At 37.0% G+C, this 23,194-nt stretch overlaps 2 protein-coding genes and 1 long non-coding RNA gene across 4 annotated transcripts; 1 reads left to right on the forward strand and 2 right to left on the reverse strand.

The window, feature by feature from the left end:
• Positions 1-6,035: 6,035 nt before the first annotated feature.
• On the forward strand, positions 6,036-13,793 carry LOC147498910 (serpin-ZXA-like). The gene is made up of 5 exons (XM_086560759.1): positions 6,036-6,190; positions 6,298-6,522; positions 7,074-7,324; positions 12,424-12,671; positions 12,796-13,793. Exons 2-5 carry the CDS (start codon positions 6,515-6,517, stop codon positions 13,387-13,389), a joined length of 1,101 nt encoding a protein of 366 aa, XP_086416885.1. The 5' UTR covers positions 6,036-6,190; positions 6,298-6,514; the 3' UTR covers positions 13,390-13,793.
• Positions 9,827-10,842, reverse strand: LOC147498911 (uncharacterized). Its single transcript, XR_015194384.1, has 3 exons — positions 10,704-10,842; positions 10,383-10,541; positions 9,827-10,104 (listed from the first exon to the last, which is right to left on the reverse strand). It is a non-coding gene; the product is annotated as an uncharacterized LOC147498911 (long non-coding RNA).
• Positions 13,794-16,735: 2,942 nt separating the features above from the next.
• Positions 16,736-22,088, reverse strand: LOC147498912 (sm-like protein LSM4). 2 transcript variants are annotated; one of them, XM_086560760.1, is made up of 8 exons: positions 21,924-22,088; positions 21,672-21,718; positions 21,532-21,573; positions 21,345-21,443; positions 21,167-21,244; positions 17,911-17,953; positions 17,307-17,474; positions 16,736-16,998 (listed from the first exon to the last, which is right to left on the reverse strand). In XM_086560760.1, exons 2-8 carry the CDS (start codon positions 21,672-21,674, stop codon positions 16,976-16,978), a joined length of 456 nt encoding a protein of 151 aa, XP_086416886.1. In that variant the 5' UTR covers positions 21,675-21,718; positions 21,924-22,088; the 3' UTR covers positions 16,736-16,975. The 2 variants fall into 2 exon arrangements, with proteins under 2 accessions (XP_086416886.1, XP_086416887.1); XM_086560761.1 differs by having other exon boundaries at positions 21,672-21,721; positions 21,924-22,022.
• Positions 22,089-23,194: the final 1,106 nt, after the last annotated feature.

Genomic DNA, 23,194 nt, shown 5'->3' on the forward strand with positions numbered 1-23,194 from the left:
CAACTCTGAAGGTTCTACATCCTATGATCCAGCTCATTATTCATCCAACAATAATTCAACAGCTTATTTTGCTTCATCTGCAAATGCTTCTACCAATTGGTATGCGAACACAGGTGCTTCTCATCATATTACTTCAGACCTCTCTAACATATCTCATCCTTCAGACTACAAAGGAAAGGAAAAAGTCATGGTTGCTAATGGACAAGGTTTGCACATACTTCACACTAGATCCTCTTTAGTAACTCCTCATACTTCTTCTTCCACTTTTAAACTAAGAAATATTCTACATGTTCCTAAAATGACACATAATCTATTATCTGTTAACAAATTTGTTACAGATAATAACTGTTCATTAATTTTTGATTCTACTGGTTTTTCTGTGAAGGACAGTGCTTCACAGAGGATTCTTTTCAGAGGTAGTTCAGTCAATGGTCTATATCCACTGCCTTTCAATTCCACTACATCAACCTCTTTTCCTACTACTATTGCATTCATAGCAGCTAAAGCTTCTACACTCACCTGGCACCAACGTCTAGGGCATCCATCTTATCAGATTCTGCATCAAATTTTTACAAGGAACAACGTGATTTCTGAAGATGTTTAGTCTAAGCACATTACTTCCATTTTTTGTACTGACTGCCAACTTGGCAAAAGTCATAAGCTGTCTTTTTTGTCTTATGTTGTCAAAATTGTAACTCCTTTACAAATGTTACATGTGGACTTGTGGGGACCAGCTCTAGTTGCATCCATAAGTGGTCTCAAATATTTCACTACTGTTGTAGATGATTTTAGTAGATATTGTTGGATACTTCCTCTTACTACAAAGTCAGAGTTTCATCTTACATTTGTTTCATTCAAAACAATGATCGAAAATCAAATTGATTACAAAATAAAGTGTGTGAGAATTGACTGTGGTGGTGAATTCACTAGTCAATCTTTCAACAACTATCTGGCTGACTCGGGCATTCTCCATCAATACACTTGTGCTCACACCCCAGAGAAAAATGGGGTTGTTGAAAGAAAACACAGACATCTACTTGATATGAGTAGAACTCTCATAGCCCAATCTCACATGCCAAGACAATTCTGGCTTGAAATCATTAACACATCCTCTTTTCTAATCAACAGGTTACCTACTCCCATTCTCAACAATATTTCTCCATATCAACAACTCTTCACACAAACACCTAACTACTCTTTTCTAAAGGCCTATGGTTGTAGTTGTTTCCCATGGTTAAGACCATATGCCCAAAACAAATTTGATTTTTGAAGTAAACACTGTGTTTTTCTGGGTTACAGCTTAAACCACAAAGGTTATAGGTGTCTTGATCCTCTTACTGGAAGGATTTACATTAGCAGACATGTAGTTTTTAATGAGAATCAATTTCCATTCAAAACAAAAGTTTTCTTTCCTTTGAATGAAAATAAGTCTTCTAGTACTCCATCACTTCTGTTTTTTCAATCCTTTTCTAAAAATCATGTATCTCATCCTAGCACTACATCTTGCATATCTCCTGTTTCTACTTCTATACATGATTCTCCACCTGCCACCTCTTTTGACAACTTAATCTCTTCTACTATTCCAATTCTTTCTTCTGATAATTCCATCTCAAATGCTCATTCAATGAAGACACGATCCAAGTGTGGGGTTTACAAACCAAAAGCTTACTATGCCACTAAGCATCCTTTACCAGTTGCTCTCACAGTTTCTTTACAAGATACTCCAGCAACTCCTACTTTTTATTCACAGGCTGTTAAGGATCCAAACTGGAGAGCTGCTATGACTGAAGAGTTCAATGCTTTAATCAAAGCAAAAACTTGGATATTGGTACCCCCACATCCCTCTCAGAACATGGTTGGACACAGGTGGGTATTCAGATTAAAACAAAAGGTAGATGGGAGCTTAGACAAACACAAGGCCAAATTTGTTGCTAAAGGGTATCATCAAAGGTCTGGTGTTGACTTCACTGACACATTTAGTCCAGTGGCCAAAGCCGCCACAATTCGAATGATTCTAGCCATAGCAGTGCAAAGAGACTGGCATATTCGACAGTTGGACGTTTCAAAGGCATTCTTACATGGCCATCTCAAGGAAGAGGTATATATGCAACAACCTACTGGTTTTATAGATCCTGATAAGCCTAAATATGTATGCAAATTGCAGAGATCACTCTATGGGTTGAAACAAGCCCCTAGAGCCTGGTACGAAGAGTTAGTACAAGCTCTTTTATCTCTTGGTTTTGAGTTTTCAAAAGCAGATCCTTCTCTATTCATAAAAGCATCACATAATACCCTCACTTACATGCTCATCTATGTTGATGATATTCTTCTAACTAGTTCTTCCCCATCATACTGTTCCACAATCATCAGACAACTCAGTAAACTCTTTCCTATTAAAGATCTTGGTTCATTGAATTTTTTCCTTAGAATGGAAGTCAAAAGGAACTCTCAAGGTTTGTTGCTCTCACAGACTAAGTATGCATTTGATCTTCTAAATAAGACAGACATGATTGGAGCCAAGTCTTGTACGACCCCTTGTTCCAGTTCTATAAAACTCGACCCATACAGTGGTGAACTTCTATCTGATCCAGCAGAGTACAGATCTATAGTTGGATCTTTACTGTACCTCACTTGGACAAGACCAGATTTGTCCTTCTCTGTCAATCAAATATGTCAGTACATGCAAGTACCTACTACAACTCATCTCACTGCAGCAAAAAGAGTGTTAAGATATGTCAAAGGCACTTTGGACAAAGGCTTGTACTTCACAAAAGGTTCTACTATAGTAACTGCCTTTTCTGATGCTGACTGGGCAGGAAATCCTACTGACAGACGATCAACTACAGGGTATTGTGTCTTCTTAGGTTCCAATCTCATTTCATGGTGTGCTAAAAAGCAAACTAAAGTCTCTAGAAGTTCTACTGAATCAGAATATAGAAGCCTAGCACACACTGCTGCTGAACTCTATTGGATAGGAGTTTTACTCAAAGATCTTCACTTTCCAATATCACAGCCACCTCTTCTGTGGTGTGACAACATCAGTGCAATATCATTAGCCAATAATCCAATCTTCCATGCCAGAACCAAGCATGTAGAAGTGGATTATCACTATGTCAGAGAACTTGTAACTGCTAAGCTACTTGATATAAAGTTTGTGTGCACGCAAGACCAACTGGCTGATGTTTTCACCAAAGGATTGTCGAGTAATCAATTTCAATTCCTCATTTCCAAGCTTACAGTATGCAAATCACCCTTCAGCTTGAGGGAGGGTAATGGAGATAACATCTCGAAGGTTCTAGAAGATCAGACAACTCAACACTTGAAGACAACTCAGCAAGATTAGTTACAACAAACTAACAGTTCTCTGTAACAAACTAACTGATTGTGCAACTGTGAAAACCTCTTGTATATATAGAGCATGTGAGCTTAGAGAATGTAACCGAATACAATCTATTTTTCGGTTTTGAGTTCAATCCTCTTTTCTCAATTCTTGTCATCTCTACCATTATTACCTATGCTAAACATTCAAATCAATATAATTTTGTTGGGAAGTACTTAAAAGGGTCCTCGTAAAATGGTGTTAATCTTCAGTTTTATGTCGATTATACAAGTCTGCATCCATATGTGAGCCCATGATAAAAGAAATGTGTTTACTCTTGGCATGATCCCTACCAGTCAGTACTAAAGCTATATTAACGAAATGAAACCGATTCAATTCGCCCACAGTGTAACCTTAAGTGAAACTAGCCACAAACAAGAACTTCACATGATGTTTAATGTAAGGGTTAATTTGAGATACTCCTGTTTGAGATACCCCCGTTTTGAAAATCGAGAGAGCTACCCCAACTAACGTCCCCCCAATTTATTTGGATTATATGTGTGGTGGTCAAGGAGAGAATGCAATGTCTAATCATCAAGAAGCACTCGTATAGCTGGTTATAAATCAGGTTCTACAATCATGAATTGTAATGTAACTATCTACTTATCAATAGATTTAGATCATTTATAATAGAATTCTCTGAGTAAAAAACGTAAATGCTTTAGCTAGCTCTTTCTCTGAGTAAAAAGGCATATGCTATTTCAACTGCAAAAAAACAGAAGGTGTATGTAACTGGGCCGGGCCAGGTTGAATCTTGGAAGGTTTCCTTTTTAAATGAAACTCCATTCTGTTTTCGAGAAACCTTGTTCACCAAGTAACTAGTCTATGTATATATGTCTCCCACGGTAGGGTTTCCTCATAATAGACAAGTTAAAAAAGAAGAAAAAGGGTGAAGATAACAGAAGTGTACGCAATTTACTGTTGTAAGTTGACTCTATAGTTTCTTAAATTTAATCGATACATAATATAATAATTATTACATTATTAATAGTTTCTGTTTTATGTTTTTTTATTGTTGATATGCCTTGTTTATTTTCATTGATTGATTTGTTTATGACCCATGCTTGGCTAGATGTATGTTGATGATTATTTGTGCTTACAAATTGAAAGTATATGTTTGAGAATCAGCATGATTTATTTAGAATCAATATGTTTAATTAATATTAATTGCTATGCTTGATAATTAATCTTTCAATATCGTTTAACAGGAGAAAATATAATTTAACTACAATAACATTTTCCTAGGTACTTTCCCTTCAGATTAGTATGCTAGCTCTAATTGTTTGAAGTAAAGAAGGATAATATAGTTGAATCTCAGTGTCTAGCAAGGAAGCAAACCAGCATTAGTTAATGGCGGCGCATAATAGGTTGTTTTGGGAGAATTCTGATTTTCCCGTCATCTGCAAGTCAAGTCGTGTCATGGTGGAAACCCCTACAGTTCAATGGTAATGTTTATCTGATAATGCGAAAAGTTCTGTGTTATTGATTAGGAAGGAAGCTAAGCCTCCCCAGATTTCGCTTACATCAATAAGTAGTCATTCTAACTTTTTGGTACCAAAAGTTCTAATTATTGGATTCGGCTATGACGTTTGTGACTTCTGTACCTTATTAGGAATCCTAGTTCTTTCTTTCCATGATCTAGTACTAGGCCCTCTTTTGCTCGCCACCCACCGCCTTTGCCCTTTAGTGTGCGCTGTATTTTTGTGGATGCAGCACAACGGGACTACTTAGGTGTCAATATCATGTTCGATTTAATTTTCACAACCTAGTTGCTTGGGTTGTAAGCAACAAACACTATGCGTAAAAGCTTTAACAAGAATGTAAAAGTATAGATGTCATCTACATATCTGATATGCTAATACTTTATATCTTTTGTTGTTCTTATGCAGTCAAAAGCCAATTTTTGTACGGCGTGCAAAATATGTACAAAGCCATTCGAGGTATTCACATGTTGACCTCATCCCAATGGAAGCTACAGGACAGCAACAGTCTGTTCGCGATGCTGTATGCTGAACAGTGCATGCCAATTCTGCATCTTGGACCTAAACTATGGTTTTCCAATTCGAGTTCAAGAGAATGCACCGGCTATTAGGGGTGGAATTCGAGCTAATCGAGCCGAGTTTCACTAAGCTCGGCTCAACTTGTTTATTTAAACGAGCTTTAATATAGGCTCAAGCTTGGCTCATATATTATATGAACGAGTCCGAGCTGAGCTTAAATGAGCCGAGCCTGAGCCAAACCCGAGTAGCTTGGCTATTTTACACTGTGATGAAGGTATTTGAGCTTATTGAGCCGAGCTTCATCCTGCTCGTTTATTAAGCTCAAGCTTGGCTCATTTAGTTAAATGAACGAGCTATCATCAATTCCACCCCTACCGGCTATCAAGCTTAAATGAGCCAAGCCCGAGCCAAGCCCAAGCTACTCGGCTCAAATTCCACCCCTACCGGCTATCATCAATTTTGACTATTATTCACCCAGGAACTACTGTATGAACTAGTATTACAACCTCTGATCTCACAAGTCTCTCTCTCGTTTTTCCTCTCTTCTCTTTTTATATCTCTCTCCTCCATGATCTCTCCTCTCTCCACGTATCGCGGCAGTTACCTTGCAGTTAAGGTTCCGCTCTCCATCTCTCCACGTCTAGCAGCAGTTCCAGAACGGTTTCTATACCGCGGATCTGATCTGGTGCAACTTGACTCCCCCAGCTATACCGCATCCGGTCCCATTGTTACCACTAACCTCCTATGTCATGTATACGTCCTATACAACTACGTCAATAGGGAGTACTTTGCACAGAAGCATGACCACAGGGTATGTCAATACAGAGCCTTACTGCCTTTCACCATTTCTTCCACATGACAACATTTGAAATGATTTTATTTAAAAGCTCAGTATGTTTCAAATGATTTTCTTTGCAGAATAGAGTTAGCATTGACAACCAATTTCCATATGGGAGGGCAGGCTACAACACTTTGCCTGATCTTCAAAGGACACGACCATATCACAGAAGTAACAGACCACCAGTGTGTATGCTTTGTATGCGAGGTGAATGCACTGGAGGTGCTGAATGTCCTTATCGGCATAAAAGGCCCATCACTGGGCAAAATATAACGGATCAGTGCTATCAAATCCCATATGGGAAGGTACGATGCAAACAAAATTTATCAGAATTTCCGAGGACAACACCATATCAGAATCGTAATGGACCACCGGTTTGTAGATTATATGCCCGAGGTGAATGCACTAGCGGTGCTCAATGCCGTTATCGGCATGAAATGCCTAACCCCCAGGAATTGTCCAACAATAGTATAATGCGTTGTCCCTATGGGTAAGTTTATATTTCTAGTAATTTCTGAATATCCAATTTGTCACTGCAAGGCATTTCTTTCCCGTTTTTTTGTTCTGATATGCTTTACCACATCTTTCCCGTTCTCAATGCACTAGATTTAAATTCCTTTTACTATATGTTCTCACATAAACACCCTGCATAGAAATAGATATACAGTAGTCAAGAAATAGACATTCTTCTTACCATGCTGCGCGCTAGAAAACCCGAACCATGTATTGATGTCTTTCAAGAAATTTTACTGGTTCTTGAATGCTTTGTTTTGGTAATTCCGTTTGAATCTTGTTACGAAGCTTTGTATTCATACCTTTTATCCTCTTCCATGTGATAAGACTTTCTTACTTGCAGGAAACAAGCTACAATGAATCCTAGGCCAGAAGGGCTACTGTACAATAAACATTTTGGACAGCCCCCATTATTTGACATCCTTGCAAATCCCACATTTGATGATTTCGGCTTTGGAATCATATTTCAGAAGAGCACCAGAATGCCCTTTGCATTTCCTCGAATAACTAAAGATCTCGCACTAAGTATAGCCAAAGACGAGAATCTTGTGTTCTCTCCATGTTCTATTCAACTTGCACTTAGTCTTTTAACAAACTAGCCAATTAGCCCGCCTGCGGCCGGGCCTGCTACATTGATAGTTCATGATTAACTGTTTTTACTTTTATCAAACTATTAACAACTACAATACAGCATTACCTAGCGTTACCTGCCATTAACTGCATTACCTACCATTGGTGGCAGAGTATTGACTGACTTTCCTCCACTGAAATATAATTACATCCAAGATCTTAACAAACATATATGGTGAGGCAAATGAAAAGAAATTGTATATATATAGAGTTATTCTAGACTTGTAAAAGAAGTTGTTCATAACGTAGTGATTATAAAAATATAAATCACCTAGCTAAGCAACTTTAAAGGGGAAGAAAGCTTATATCACCAATGTTATTAACCTATAAAATATCTATACCATAGTGGTTATTGGTGGCGTTTGCCCGAGAGATGTCATTTCTAATATATGTAGCAATGTCCTTATTAACCGCACCAAGGCCAAGCGCAGTATGAAATATGAACACCCAAGTTGATGTCCTTGGGATACTCAAAGAGAACTCAAGCACACTATCCCACAGTCCGTCCACGATAGCCATTCTCCATGGCGAGCAATACCAACCCTGTGGATGTTTTCTTCTATGCTCTTTTAACACTTTTTCTCTATGGTTGCTCTTTGTATTTGCAGACATCATAATTCTTCTATGACGCATAAGGTTAGAACCTTCAATATATTCGCATAAGGTTAGACCCTTCAATATATTATTTTGTTAGAATATTTATCAAGTGTGTAAAATAAAAATTAACACTTCGTACCATTAATTATTCTTTTGATTGCAAGAATACATCGTTCTATTGTACCAAGCAATTTCGAGGTATATATTTTTTAAGTCATCCATAAGGTAAACCCTGAACAACTCTTCCTCTCTTTGGCTAAAGCTTTAACTCTTCTTATAGTTGTTGCTCTTATTCATCGCTGCGGTGATAATGATTTAGAAATTGTCTTCTTAGACAAAGACTTATTTGATCATCCAATCTTTGGGCGATATAGGAAGTGCATTTGCATCGGAGTTGGGAACAATGCAGGTTTTGGAGCAGACTGATACATTGAGAGTTCTTGGTACTGACCCAGTGGATTACCTTGTGACAGAGTGATTGCTTGTTGTGTTGCTTTGCCGATTTTTACGCTGATTTGTTTCACGTTTGGGTTGGCTTCCAGTGCCCTTCTTGCTGATGGGGTTTATGGTGTTAGTATAAATATTATACTGGAAGCCTTAGGATATAATCAGTGCTATGATTAAGTTGCAGGTGTTTGGGGAATTATTTATATTGTCAGCTGTGCTTGGGGTGTTAAAACTCTTGGAGGTGCGAGGTGCTAAGGGAGTATTTATTATTCTCTGATTCTAACATGAGGTTAGGGGTAATAACCCGCCAATAATTGAATGTGTATGGGCCACATATTTATATCTGATTCGACCAAAACCAATAGAGACATGTGTTACTGATCACTAAAATATGGAACTATATAATTTTTTTAAAGGGTAGACAAATTAACTGCAACCACCCACGACCCACAAACAAATAAACATACACACCAGCTTGTGCGCAAAAGCATTTCCTAACTAAAAAGGGAATCAAATCAGCTTGTGCGCAAAAGCATTTCCTAACTAAAAAGGGAATCAAATCCCAAATGTGTCTACTACATGCAGTTAGTTTAATTTGCCTGTAGTCACTGCGACATAAGTATGGTTCTGAGGGCCAAAAATACAAAGTAGCGCCCACCTAAAATCAAAGGCAAAAATGATGTCGATACCGTAATATGAAGCGAGATAACAAATGCCTTAGAGCAACTGTGACATATACCATCCTTACTTTCAATTTTCTTTTTACATATAATTTTTCTTGTTAGAGATTTACACAAAATCTTGTAAAACACCCTCTCTAAGGGAGTAGCAGCTTTGATGTACCTAAGGTTAAGGTATCAAAAGAATTTGTTCCTTATCTTGCAAACAATATGAGTCACCATGTCTATGTCCAGGCCGGTCCGGTTGAAAATAATATAGTTTAAAGTGGACAAACATAAATAGTTGAACTGGTTTCCCCAAGGTCCATGATTCTACCTTTAGAATGTTTACCCGATTATGGTAATCGATACCGCTCGGAGAATCCGAAATTATAATACAAATCCAATGTTTATGATCGGGGAACAAATCCTATACCCTTGTTTACGGATTGGATCCACATTTTCAATGAGGGACCAATTCAACAATGAAGAGGCTTAAAGATATGCAGGAAAAATAAGAACTAATTAAGAAGACTCGCAAGAAACTGTTTTCAGATTTTGTGCTACCTCGCTTCTAGATAATCGCTTCCAACATGATATATCGATCCTTTTGCACCATCTATCATTACATAAAGCCATGAAATCTTGTAACATATTGAAACTAAGAAATGTAAAGAAGCAAAAGCATCAAATGAACAAACATGTAATATCCAAGTTTAAAATTTAAACAGTAAAACCAGAAACCGACGGCAAAGGAGGTCATGGATGCAAGAGAGTCGACTCAATGCACACAGAAGAAGATGACGGATATGTCATATATTTTATGGATATGCATACTTAACTTAATAATAGTTAGTAATAGCCTAATAAGTAAAACATTTCATACACACAATATTTAAAAAAAAAAAAAAAAAAAAAAAATTATAGTGTCCCAATAGCCAAGAGTCGCTGAAAAGGATCAAAAGCAAGAATTGATGCAGTGGATGGGATACCATAGTGAATTTCAACATGTGGATTTAAATCCTTTAATGTCACTTTTTGCTGTAGAGAGAAGGTTGTTTTTATTTTGAATGTCGAATTAAGAACTTAACCCGCAATTTGATATCAAGTAGGTAGTAACATGACAAAAGCAATTTATATTTCCAAATATCAAAACATCTATGAGCTCATTGTCAAGGGACACGTTAGACCAAATTTCAAATTAAATCCTTAAAAGGTGAATAGAACAGCTTATGCTCACTGCACTTGAGAAAAAATATCATAGTTAACAATTAAGAATTTAAGATAATATTGTGAACCGCTTAGAACTTAGGGGTTACCTTGACTTCCTTCAGCCACAGGCTCTTTAAGTCCGGACTACTAAGGATGGTTGACACAATAAGAGCACCATGGACAGATGGGTTGCTGTACATAGGTCTGGCAAGCTGTGCAATTGACTATTCACAGCAACCGTTTGTTTTTCATCTTCACAAAGGGCACTGCAAAATAAAAGGAGCTCATTGTTAGAAAGCATGACAAAAATCTCCTCCCCTGGTAATAATTAAAATGAGATGAAGCAGCCTATCATTATCCAGACTTCAAACATCAACATATCATTTTAGTTTTGGAAGCCAACAAAATAGTCACTAAAAAGTACGTACTCAGCGTAGGTCTATGCTATTCCAGTTGGTTCACAGCAAAAGAAAGCGTCAGTGTTGGTTGTCCTTTGGCTGTCCATCATAAAGGTGAGTTGATGCTTTTGACATTGCTCATCCAAATACCAAAATCAGCATGATCTCTGCTTTCTGCTAGAAAATATACTTTATAGTCTAAAGATATTGTTTGCATATTGTCCACATGGTTTTTTTTTTCTATGACTTCACTACTCTCCAATAATGCAAAGTAACATTTTCAATTTGCAGGTACAAAATGTCGCAGGAATTAGTTTGCAGGGGCCAAGTGTCAGAGACTTCGCCCCTGGCCCTTTTTTGGAAGGACCAAATGTTATAGGCTTCCTCCATGGCGCCAATGCTCAGGAACAAAATGTCGGAAGAAGCTTCCACCTGAGCACCAATTTTCGGGAACAAAAAGTTAGAGACTTACCTCTTGGGGCCTATTGCGGTGGAATGATCACTAACAATTTTGCAGAGGTAATGGACGTGATTCCAAAATATAAGCAATAGGATGTCACGCAACATGTGTTTTGTCTTCAACTGTAACAAATATTGCTTACCTTGACCGAATTTACAAAATAGCAATTAAACATATAATTGAAAAAAAAGATAATAATATAAAATGTACAGACTTAATTCATGTGAACATTTTTTGTACCTGCATGCAAGAAACTTTTTCCTCCATTGCTAGAGATAGAGGTGATGTTGTTGACTTTTTCGGGTATGGGGGAAAGCGAAGTGGACTTGAGGCCAGTGAATGGTGCAACCATGCTAGCTTGAGCAGGGGTGGCACAGTTATTGATGGATGCAAGTGGCATGCAACAGCTGCTGATGAGAAGTCTCTCCTCATTTTCTTGATCCATTTTTTTATTGAATTATTAATAATATCATTACCTGCCAAAAGTTTAAGCATGATTTTGCGTTAGGGATAGAAATTCATATATACATCAGAAATTTGTAGCAAATAAGAATATACATATACTTGTATAGGTTTGGCAATGAGAAATCTAATAACAAATACCGTCTTTTTTCATTGTTTAGTAAATCTTGGTTTCTAATAATTACGTTGTGTGCGAATTGATAGTGGATACATTTTTGATTTAATTCTATGGACAAAGCAACAGTGGAAAGCGTATGAGTAGAAATTAGCCACTTTTTCAAATTAAAACAGATTTGCAAAGCAATGAAATCCTCTCTAGCCTGTTTAAGAAATTGATTATTCGGTTCTTTAAGAAAACAAACTGGTTGATATTGCAGGCCATTGTGGATACCCCATCCGGATATGAACCGATTAACTCAAAGATAGTAACACCACTAACAAAGACTGAATTTCTGAGAAACAGAAGAAACTAATAGTTTTATCAACTTGGTTGTCCTCTTATGCTCATGATTTTTGAAATTGTGACATAAAAGGGAAAAAAGAAAAAAAAAAAGTGGCTTCCATGAAAACCATGGACAATTCGTGTAAGATTGCTTCAAGATTGACGTTAAGGTGAAAGAGAACTTCTTGTTTTGTTTTTTTTTTTTTTTTGGTGAAGAGTTTTGTTTTTTTTATGTTTGTTTGCGTTACGAACAATTGAAATCTGTAAAAAATGGCGTAGATTTAGTTTTTTTAAGAAAAATCTGATGTGTCAGTCTCAGAGAAAAAAGGGGGCTGACGTGGGTGCCTGGGAGCATTCTCAACTACTGAGTATTAATGGTCTTTCTTATGGTTGCTATGGTTCCACCTTAAAGGAATTGCTCACGTTTCTAGAGGCTGAAAACTTGAATGATCTCAACTCACTTGCTACAAAATTTATTGATACACTCACTGGAAATACTGAAGGTGGTGGACCTATTTTATCTTTTGCTGGTGGTGTTTGGGTTGACCATTCTTATACTCTGAAACCAACCTTCATGATCACTGCTGGAAGAATTTACAAATCCAAGGCTGAAAGCGTAGATTTCCAAAAGGAGGTGAGTCATTTTCTTCCTAGTGTTTTTTTTTTTGGCGACAAAAAAATCTTAATTTATATCTTTTTTGTTGTTGTTGTTGTTAATACTGTAAAGTTATTTGATTATATTTAAACTGTGAATGAAGGCTAAAGAAATAACTGAGAAAGTCAACAAATGGGCAGAAAAGGCTACAAATGGACTCATCAAGTCAGTTGTACCCAAACCTTTTTCTCCAAGCACAACAACTGTACTTGCAAATGCACTGTACTTCAAAGGAAAATGGACTCAACCATTTGATAAGTTTGCTACCAAGGACTTCAAATTTTCCCTACTTGATGGAAATTCTGTGCGAGTTCCTTTCATGACTAGCCGTCAAATGCAGTTTATTGATACATTTAAAGATTTCAAAGTACTTGGACTACCTTATGAGAAGAGTATGGACAACAAAGCAGCTTTTTCCATGTATGTTATACTCCCGCACGACAGAGATGGTTTATGGCCTCTTATTGAGAAGGTGGGTTCTGATCCAACTTTCTTTGTACGTTTGCGTCAAGAGCTAGTTGACGTGGGACAGTTCAGGATACCAAAGTTCAAGATCACATTTTACTTTGAAGCTTCTGAAATTCTCAAGGGTGTTGGATTAAAGTTGCCTTTCTCTGAGATCGCAGAACTTGATGAGATGGTGGTACCTGTGGCAAGAGAGTTGCAGTTTCAAAGGTTCACCACAAGTCACATATAGAAGTTAATGAGGAAGGAACTGAAGGTGGTGCCGCTACTGTTATTTGTTGTAAGTCTTATGGTGCTAGTGGTCCACCTCAAATTCCTCCGCGTGTTGATTTTGTGGCAGATCATCCGTTTATGTTCATGGTGAGAGATAACAAAAGTGGGATGGTATTGTTCATGGGGCATGTCATTAATCCCTTGTTGTAGTGACTAGTGAGAGCAAAAACAAATCTAATATCCAACAACGGATCTTTCAATTTAGATCAGAGTTACTTGTTATTTGTGAACTGACAGTACGATGACTCGCCTACTTATTGTGAACCTTTTGCCATGCGGCCATGCGCACATAGGTTACTACTCTATGTAATGAACCATCTCTGCAAAATAAAATCATCTGTACTCTTGTTGCGATTCATCCAATCTTTTAGTCCATGGATTTTGAAAAGGTTTATTGATATATAACTCAATTATTTATTTTTAATTGTTCAACCCTGCAAAATGAATGTTTAATCTAACAACTACTGGATATCATTTCCAGTACTCTTTCTTGGCTTCAAACTGTCATTTTTATCTCATTTGAAATCTTAAGAATTAATATGTGAAGTCAAAAATAATATCTTTAAGTGGCTTAAAGAATAATCTTACATATATCATGTGGTTAATTCTGTGTTGTACTGTTGTGGAAAATGGTTTGTATTGTAGTTTACCTAATAAAACACTTATCTAGCTGCGTTAATTAAGGTTTTCAGAGTTCTGAGCATCAACTATTTTTTTCTTTCGATATTAACATATTTTATAAATAATTAAAATTAAAGGATCATAGGCACAATATTGGTCTCCAACATACAACTTGGAAGATCACCTATAAGTTGCTGTTGATATAAGTCCAAGCAGCCAACTTATGTGCGTCCCCATTAAATAACCTATTTATCCATCTAAAAGAAGAGAAATCAAACACCCTTACAATCTGGTTAATAGAGTTTCTAAATGCCAAGCACATGACTGACAGGAAAATGCTTTAATGACTTCTGAACAGTCTCCCTCAAAGGAGTATTCTTTCCTTTTCAGTTGGACTACTAGTTTTGCCGCCACTTCCAGTGCCACCATCTCAGCTTCTTCGGCTCCTCTTGCTCTAAACCTTCTTGTAGCAGCTCCAATTAAGACACCCTCACTGTCCCAGGCCAAGCAACCAACTCCAGCTCACCCAGTTTTTCTGTAGAAGGAAGCATCAAATCTTATTACTATGCATTCATTTGGTATTAGAGGAAATAGATCATTATGAGAACTAGTATTTAAGGCAACAGATTGAGTTGAGTTAGAAGGGTCTTCTCTGAATGCCAAATTGCATTTTCCTGCTGTAGTTATAGTCTTTCTGATTACCCTTTCTCTGTTTGCCTTCTTGTTCTCAAACCTGACTTCATTCCTTGTTTCCCAAATGTAGTACAGTATAAGGCAAGCCTGAATGCCTGCTTGTGAGATGTGTTTTTCTCTATTATGATTCCAGAGTAAAAACATATCTAGCCATTCCCTAACAGAGAGATGTTTGGTATTTTGTCGCATCATGCAACTAACTGAGCATCAACTAGTTAGTCGCATTATAGGTAATTTTGGATCATCAGTTTCTTTGTTTTTTGCTAGGTAAGCTGTATTATATTAGAAGATTAATAGTAAGTTACATGATTATAAAAGGAGGGTCGGAACAGACCTCCACCACTCCCTGTTCTAGCCATATCCTAACGCCTACTTGTAGCATACAAGAACTGTAACTAACAAAACCTAAAGTAAATAGAGTCTGGGTTTTCCCACTTATACGGCCAAGTTGGTCTTCCCTCATGCACTTCCAGCGTGCCCATAGTAAGGTTAGTACCATACTTTGCAGCTATGTCAGCTGCGAAGTTTACTTCCCTCCAAGGTGTGTTATATCAAAAAGAAATCTTGTTTTCTCTTGCATAACTCCCACCTCTTTCGCATCCGCCATGGCACTTCGCTTGAAACAAAAGCCAACATTGCTGCCCGCGAGTCAGTCTCCACCCAAACTTGCATGCTTCCAATCTCTACACAACACAGACCAATACCCCCTACAACGGCTGCTTCCCACATGTGTCTGATGGTAGTACTGCACCCTTTAGCCATAGAAACAGCTTCGCGAGTGGACTGAAAAGTGTCCCTGAATCCGAACTTTGCAGCCAGCCAAGACCACAAACTCCTTGCAAATTCACAAGCCCATAGTAAATGCAACAATTCATCAGTGTCCTTGAAGTACATACAACAAACTGCCGCGGTTCTAATTCCTCTCCTTTGCATTTTTGCATCTGTGGCAGCACAGTTATGCATAAGCTTCCATGCTGTTGCAGCAGTCCTCGGGTGCACGTAATCATTCCACAGAGTTCGATGCCACCCAATTCTATTCTGTTTTTCTCTAACCTGTGCATAAGCAGACCTAAACGAAAAAACTCCTTTCGAGTCAGGGCTCCACACTATCTGATCCTCATCTGTTGATGGTGGCACCCGAAATGTGGCTGTATCAATCCCATGTTTGGCGCAGCAAGTGTAGAAAATTAGCAGGAATCTGCCACTGTTCCCCTTGGATCATCAGTTTCAATGACTTTCGTTTCTAATTCCAAAAGAATGCTATCTGACTGTCCATTTCAAAATGGGTTTTCCCCTTTAACCTCATTATTTAGCTGCTCTTATCATGCAATCTCCTTATAGCAACTTTAATGGTGAGACATAAAAAACACCAAATTTTTTGCCCAAACCAAACAAACACAAACATCTTCAGCCCAGACATCAAAAATTTGACACCAAACTATGTTGTTTTGGATAAACCGTGCAAGAATAGCCAAAACAGCTTTCAAAACCCCGCGTCATACAGTTTAGCCCAAAACCCACGTTGTTTTGAAACCGCCGCTATTTTCTAAAATCCGCACCAAGAAAGCCCACAGCCCACATGCCCACACAGTTTTTGAAAAACCACCCGGCTTATTGAACACCGCGTCCTACGTTTGATACAACATCAATCCAAACACGAAATGGGAACCGGTTTGGTTTGGTGTTTTTTTTATTTGTTCTCACCACTAAAAATGGTTTTTACTAAATTTTCAAGAATTTGGTGTTTAGTATTCAAGAAGTCTCACCATTAAAGATGCTCTTAGTCCTTACTACAAAATGAATCCCCATTTGCAAGGATCTAGAGGAAATAGGAAGCTAATATAGTCATGCCAAGTACGCATGAAGCTCTGGCCAGGTGAATTATGGATCATTTATAGGTTCAAACCACAAACTCATGCAGGATTTGCAGAAGTCGACCTTAGCGAGCCAAATATCAGTTATATTCCCTTAAGAACTGTACAAACTGTAAATGGCCAAAACTAAATGCCTTAATTGCAATTGGTTTCAAAATTATATTACAATCTTCATCATAAAAATTTTAAAAGGGTTTGAAAGAAACAACAGACTCTTTCCTATTTTCCTTGTACACCTGGTTATCTCAAAATAAGTTCTCTTTTCAAACCATTCCTCCAGAGATGAGTTGTTGAAGGATGAATGCCTTCAAAAGCAGAAGCAACTGGACTCCATCAGCTGCTCAGTTCAAACCAGTATCACCCGCGGCCTCGTCCACCACCTGTTATGGAAACAGGAATTTATAAGGTATCTTGAAATGAACGGACAGCGTTTTGAACTGCATATTGTAAACTTACATAGCAAATTTTAAGACAAAGGTTAGCAAATGTAATATAGCATTTTGGCATGTATAAACATAGTCGCTTCAAATAGAAGGACTACTCTAGGATGTGCTGCTCAGCATGCCTTGCTGATACTGTGATCCAACACAATAAAAGTGCTTCCAAGCAATCATTTATTGGGTACACAAAAATTCTCTTGATGTATATAAAATTATAACAATATAGAGAAGAAAGCAGAATCATGTACCTCTAGCGCCTCCACTTCTGTTATTGGGACCACCCCTGCCCCTGCCTCCACCAAAGCCTTTAGCACCTCCATCATCTTGACCACGGCCCATGCCTCTTCCTGTCCTCCCCCCACTAGCATCATCTCTACCTCTTCCTCTTCCTCGTCCTACCCCAGGTGGCTTCCTATCTGTAGGAGACAATCGAGGTTAATATTGTCTCTTTACTCAAAAAAACTATACGGAAGAACCTGGCCAACACAAAATAAACTAATGAAGTACATATTACTCCAAGAACGTCTAGAGACTTCATCACACAGCAACCAACAAATAGTGTTGTGCACTAAGACAAGCATATGTATTGAAGTACATGACTATCATATGAACTTGTGAAGTACCAACTATACTATAATCAAATATTCTTACAGAGTTATAGTATAACACAGACTTGGACGAACTACTTAACTGACACTTCTAGCAGGTAAGACAAACTGAAATGTAAAATGATGTCCATAAAGGAAACCCAATATTCAAAACCTTATTGCCTGTAGTTTTCAATCTGACATTAGAAGTTAAAACACATTTTATTCCCTAAATAAAAACTCCAATAAGAGTTAAGCAGCAAACCTGTACGGCTCTTATTTGTTTCTTCCTGAACTTTATCAATCACCTAGAAGAAGAAACAAAATTATCCCCATCATTGAAATGAAAGAAGCTTGGAACATAAGGAAAATTATTATACTGGTAACACTCAAAGGAAAACAGTATAAGGGGAGAGTAAAATGGACAAACAACTCAGAAACATTCATCTCTACTTCATTTACAATTCAACAAATTCATAATGGCAATAATCATATCTATTAACACTACTAAAGGGCTGTCCTTTACCGTGGTCTCAGAACTCCACGTCACCTTTACATATATTAAAAGAAAAATGCGAAACAATTGTATTAATAACCGCAAAGCGTACCGTTTCGCTCACTCACTCTATTTTCTACCCCAAGCGTTGCAACACTTGAGGAGTAACTTCTCAATCCCTCACTGCAAATGCCCTCTTTCAATCCCTCACTGTTTTCTAATCTGTTTTTTCCCTTCCCCTTATTTTTCATTTACATCCACACACAAACATTAACACAAGATTATGCCTCTATTAAAAAAAAAAGGTATGTTCAATCATTCTATCACGCCAATTCATTTCAAATCGAAAGATTTTTAAAAATGCTTCTACTTATAGATTTGGGGAGTGTGTTTCAATTCATTTGCTTATGTGTTACCAATTTATCAATCTCTTTCGACTCCAATATTATTATCAGTTCGTTCCTCTCTTTTTTTCACTTTACATTTATTTACAACTAACTGTTCAACATTTTTTGTCATACGATTGTGATTTATTAATATTAAATTTGTTCAGGCACAAATGAATACTGTTACAAGGGAGGAGGCGAGAAAGTTGAGATTCCTACGACGATGTATCCTTCTACAGAGATACAAGAAGAGACAGATTGAGTGTCTATGTAATCAGTTCTTAAATAAAAGGTCACGAACGATCCAGGAATTCAATACATTAGTTTTGTCGGTTGGACAAAAGATTAAAAGCCACTAAAACGTTGAACATATTAACAAGTCACCTTAGCAATGGTTTTTGAAAAAGCATAGTTGAAGAATTATCGCTACCCAAAATAAGCCTAAGTTGCAGGTGGATCACATAGTAGTAGTAGTAGCAGGTTCAAGATGTTAATCAATCGGTGATTAGTTAATTTCATATCAGATGAATCAAAATAAGTCGTGCTCAGTGGTGACAAATTCAATTACTTGGAATCACAGGTCCTATCATTTCTTAAATCACCACTTATTGACTATTCAAAAGTAGTATACAAAAACAAACTGAAGTAGGTAGCTTTGAAAAAATGGTTTTTTGTACCATAACAAATCCTAGCATTAACTAACTTAGCAAGTTCATACCACATGAAATACATATATGATCCAACCCCATGATCCAACCCAGCAAAAGTTCTCCTGATAAATAAAGAAAAGTTACTAATAAAAGGCCAAGTGTTTTCCACAGGGGTATTAGAAAGCCAATTGATGCGGGTGGTCTGTAGGATAAATGAATCTAAAACAAATGATATAATATTGCTGACCCTAGAGAAAACGATAACGTAGTCTTCAACTCTACAGGTTAAAAAAGAGTACATGTTTGTGGTACGGCTTACAAGGAAAAAAGAAAAAGGATAATAAAAAATAAAGAAACAAAGGCAAACCTAATAATTAATTCCATCATATGAGCCACATTCAGAGGAATAGCAAAGAGGGTATAATACATAATATAGTTTGGAGGCACAATATTGTTACACTCAAATACTGAAATTTGACAAATTGAAGGATTAAAATAGCAGTATTTACGAAATCCCATGAACCTTTCGGATATTGGCCACCTGAACTGAGGCAGATGTGGAAAAATAGCGAATTATGTGGCACTTTTGTTTGGATGAAGATAGACGTGCAATGTACTAGCAGACACCAAAGGATTCTTGATTAAGACAAAGATAATTCACGTAAAATACACTGTTGATGAAAGATTCTTAGATTGACACCAGCCAAAGATCGAAGTTCCTCTATTAATAATTTAACAACCATTCTAAGAACCTCACTGACAAATAGTTCTCACTCAACACCCTCTGATTTGTTACGTTTCATTAGTAATATTATAACACATAGATGATATACACTTACTAACCACGATATACGCTATCCACGATAAAGAGTAAACATTCTGGAATCATGTTGTTTGTATAGCCACTGAGTATAGAACCTACATTATAGGTGATTACGACTTTAGGTTGATGAGAACACTGAAGGTTTCAATATAATGTCAACTAATTACCATACTTGAGGGTAAATTTACTGGAGAGGTGATATACAAACAAAGATGTCCTCCTCTTGTAGTTACTTTTAGGCACCCATTGTCTAAAATGGTCGACTCTGACATCTGCCAAAATACTGCATGAGCCAATTTTGAACTTTTACTTTAACAATATGAGGACAACATCCAATAGGGAGAGTGGTAAACCAAGAAGCCATGCGACACGTCACTGAACAGGCTACAGACCACATTAATAATCAAGTAAAAGGGAGATACTGGGCTCAGTGGTTCAAAAAAACAACCCCTTGGTCATTTGATAACCATACGAACTACAATTTTTTGAATCAAAGGGTCTATCAAGCTCCCAAAACACCACTATTTGACTATTCGGAAAAACTGAAGTTGGTAGCTCTGAAAAAATGGTTTCTAAAGATAAATGAATCACAATATTAAGTAATAACCAATTAGTATCACATGATATACATTTATAATTCCGGATTGGATGGAAACCAAAATGAAACTCTTAGTTGAATAGTTCAATCACGTGATTCATCGTAAATGTTCCTGATAACAACGGAATAAAACTGGAACTGATTTTAAATTTTGGAGTCAAACAAAAAGTACCGCAAAAGGGAAATTTAACCTTGTGTGTATTACTAAAACAAGCTTAGTCTACCAAGTCACTTTCTATCTTTTTGGTCCATTCAGTGCAAATGATCCCCCGTCTTCGATATCATTACTCCAAGTTTGGAAAAAAAAAAAACAATAATTTTCATAAAATAGTAAATTACACTCTTAATTTATTTCGGTTTATGCCAGCTAAGATCCTAAGTTCCTCTAATAAGAAGCATCCTAAGAACCAATCTGAAAATAGTTCTCAAACAACACCCTCCAACATGTTCATTTTGCATTTTATATAAGAAACATTGCAAACGATCAAAGATATATACTATCAATGGTAATGAGTAAAACATGCTCCAATCATGTTGTTAGTATGAAGGCAGAAACATTTAAGCATACCTCATCTGGAACTCGAAGGTACTTAATCGTGTTTCCACGGATATAGCATTCTGGCATCCTCCAAAACCTATCTCCATCCTACATTAAAAATTTCTTCCCATTAGCTCCCAAAAATAAAACTACCACCAAAACTAATATAAGCACATAAAAAAAACTTATAAGGAGTCAGAAGAATTACTTTAGAAGTACAAATGACTTCGCGGAGATGAATGTTCATCCATGTATCACAATTAACCAAATGGCCATTATACGTCTCCCCATTCTTCAGCTCCACCAACTGTCAAAACAACAACTAACTCGACGTCACTTACAATCATAGTCTTAAAACAAAAGAACTAAACCAACAAAAGAAAGATCATTATTACCATTGGATGCCCTTGAGCAGTCTTGAGTAATGACAATGGAAGCTGAAAAAAAGACCCAACACACTAATTATTAGACTTGTTCTGGAAATAAATGCCCAAACCTTAAAATATGATTCTTTAACAAGAAAAGTTTGACATACCATCTCGTTGTAAGTTTGAGCTGGAACCTAATAAACAACAGCCCAACCTGCTTTGAAACAACAAAATTATTAAAATGATAACCAAAGCTCTCAAAAGCTTGTAAAGATCAAATCTTTTATAAATTGAAGCAGTTCAGTATGTGCCCAAGATAGATATATCTTGAATTATTAACAATATATTACATGCTATGATTATAATATCAGAAAAATACAAAACAGCACAGCAAAGAAACAAAAAAAGAGAGGGCATACCTTGATTTGGGTTTTGTTTAGTTGTTGTTGTGAGATTGAATGAGTTGAAGTATGTAGAGCTGTGTGCGTAGGCAAGTTTTTAAAAATTTCAAAGCAATAAGTGGGATTCAGAGCATATTCCGATATTTGAGATTATTGGCATGGTACAAATTCTATTGTTGATATTTTCCGAAATTTGAATAATTGGTTCCATACAGGGCCCAAAATATAGATTGCTGGCGATATATCTCGGAATATATACTGATTTTTTTCATATATCAGCATGTAACAAGTCTTATGAAAAACCCTTTTGACCAAACAATGATATATATATGACCAATTGTTAATAATTTAAATGAAATTTTTCTATATAGAAATATAGAGACTGTAGAGATAGATATTTTAGAAACTTTGAATTTGGTCACCAAAAGGATATATCCGATATATCTCGGTTTTTAGGTACACCGATATATTAACCGATATCGAAATTTTGGGCCTTGGTTCCATATAGTTGCTGGCATCGGGAATATACTGATTTCAAGGATCAGCATGTAACAAGTCTTCTAAACCTTTTGACCAAACAATGATATATGCTTAATGTTTTCAGCTAGGGGACTGTAGAGGTAGAATTTGTTCGACTGAACTCGGTTATGTCGAACTGTCTACTTATAGAGTTCAACTTGAATCAAGTCGGACGCAGTTCGAGTTTTTGATTGGTTGATTGGAGGGGAGATGGAGATAGATGATCGAGAATATGGAGAATTGGCCTCCCTTGAGAATGGAGAAAACGCCTCCTTTTTATAGGTGTAGATCCCCTTTTTACGCTGTCTTGATGATTGTTTTTACTCCTTCCGTTACGTAGTAATGATCTCTCATTAATGATGTTGTTGACTAGCTTGCAGCGGTTACGTTTCCTAGGTCGTTTGGACGACCTGCTTGTAGTCTGGACACGTGGTCTGCCATGAGTGTTTGAGAGTGGAGAGTACTGACAGGGACTTTCATACAGTAGTGCAGTGCTCCTAATCTTGAGTTGAGCTATGGCTTGGTTGTATACTGTGAGGGTGGTTTATATGTTCTTGTAAGAGAGTTGATCCGTTAGTGATGTTACCAGTTTCATCTCCAGTTTAATCTGTATTCCATTTGTAAGAAATATAACCAACTAAAATCAGGTCTGCGTCAACCATCCATCAATTTGTTATGGTTCTTTATGATGCACATAATTAAACCTTGTAGTGAATACAAATGCGCAAATGACTCACTCAACAGCACTGCAATCACGACCTGTCACATAG

Source organism: Coptis chinensis, chromosome 5 (assembly GCF_015680905.1).
Source record: "Coptis chinensis isolate HL-2020 chromosome 5, ASM1568090v1, whole genome shotgun sequence".
NCBI lineage: Eukaryota > Viridiplantae > Streptophyta > Magnoliopsida > Ranunculales > Ranunculaceae > Coptis > Coptis chinensis.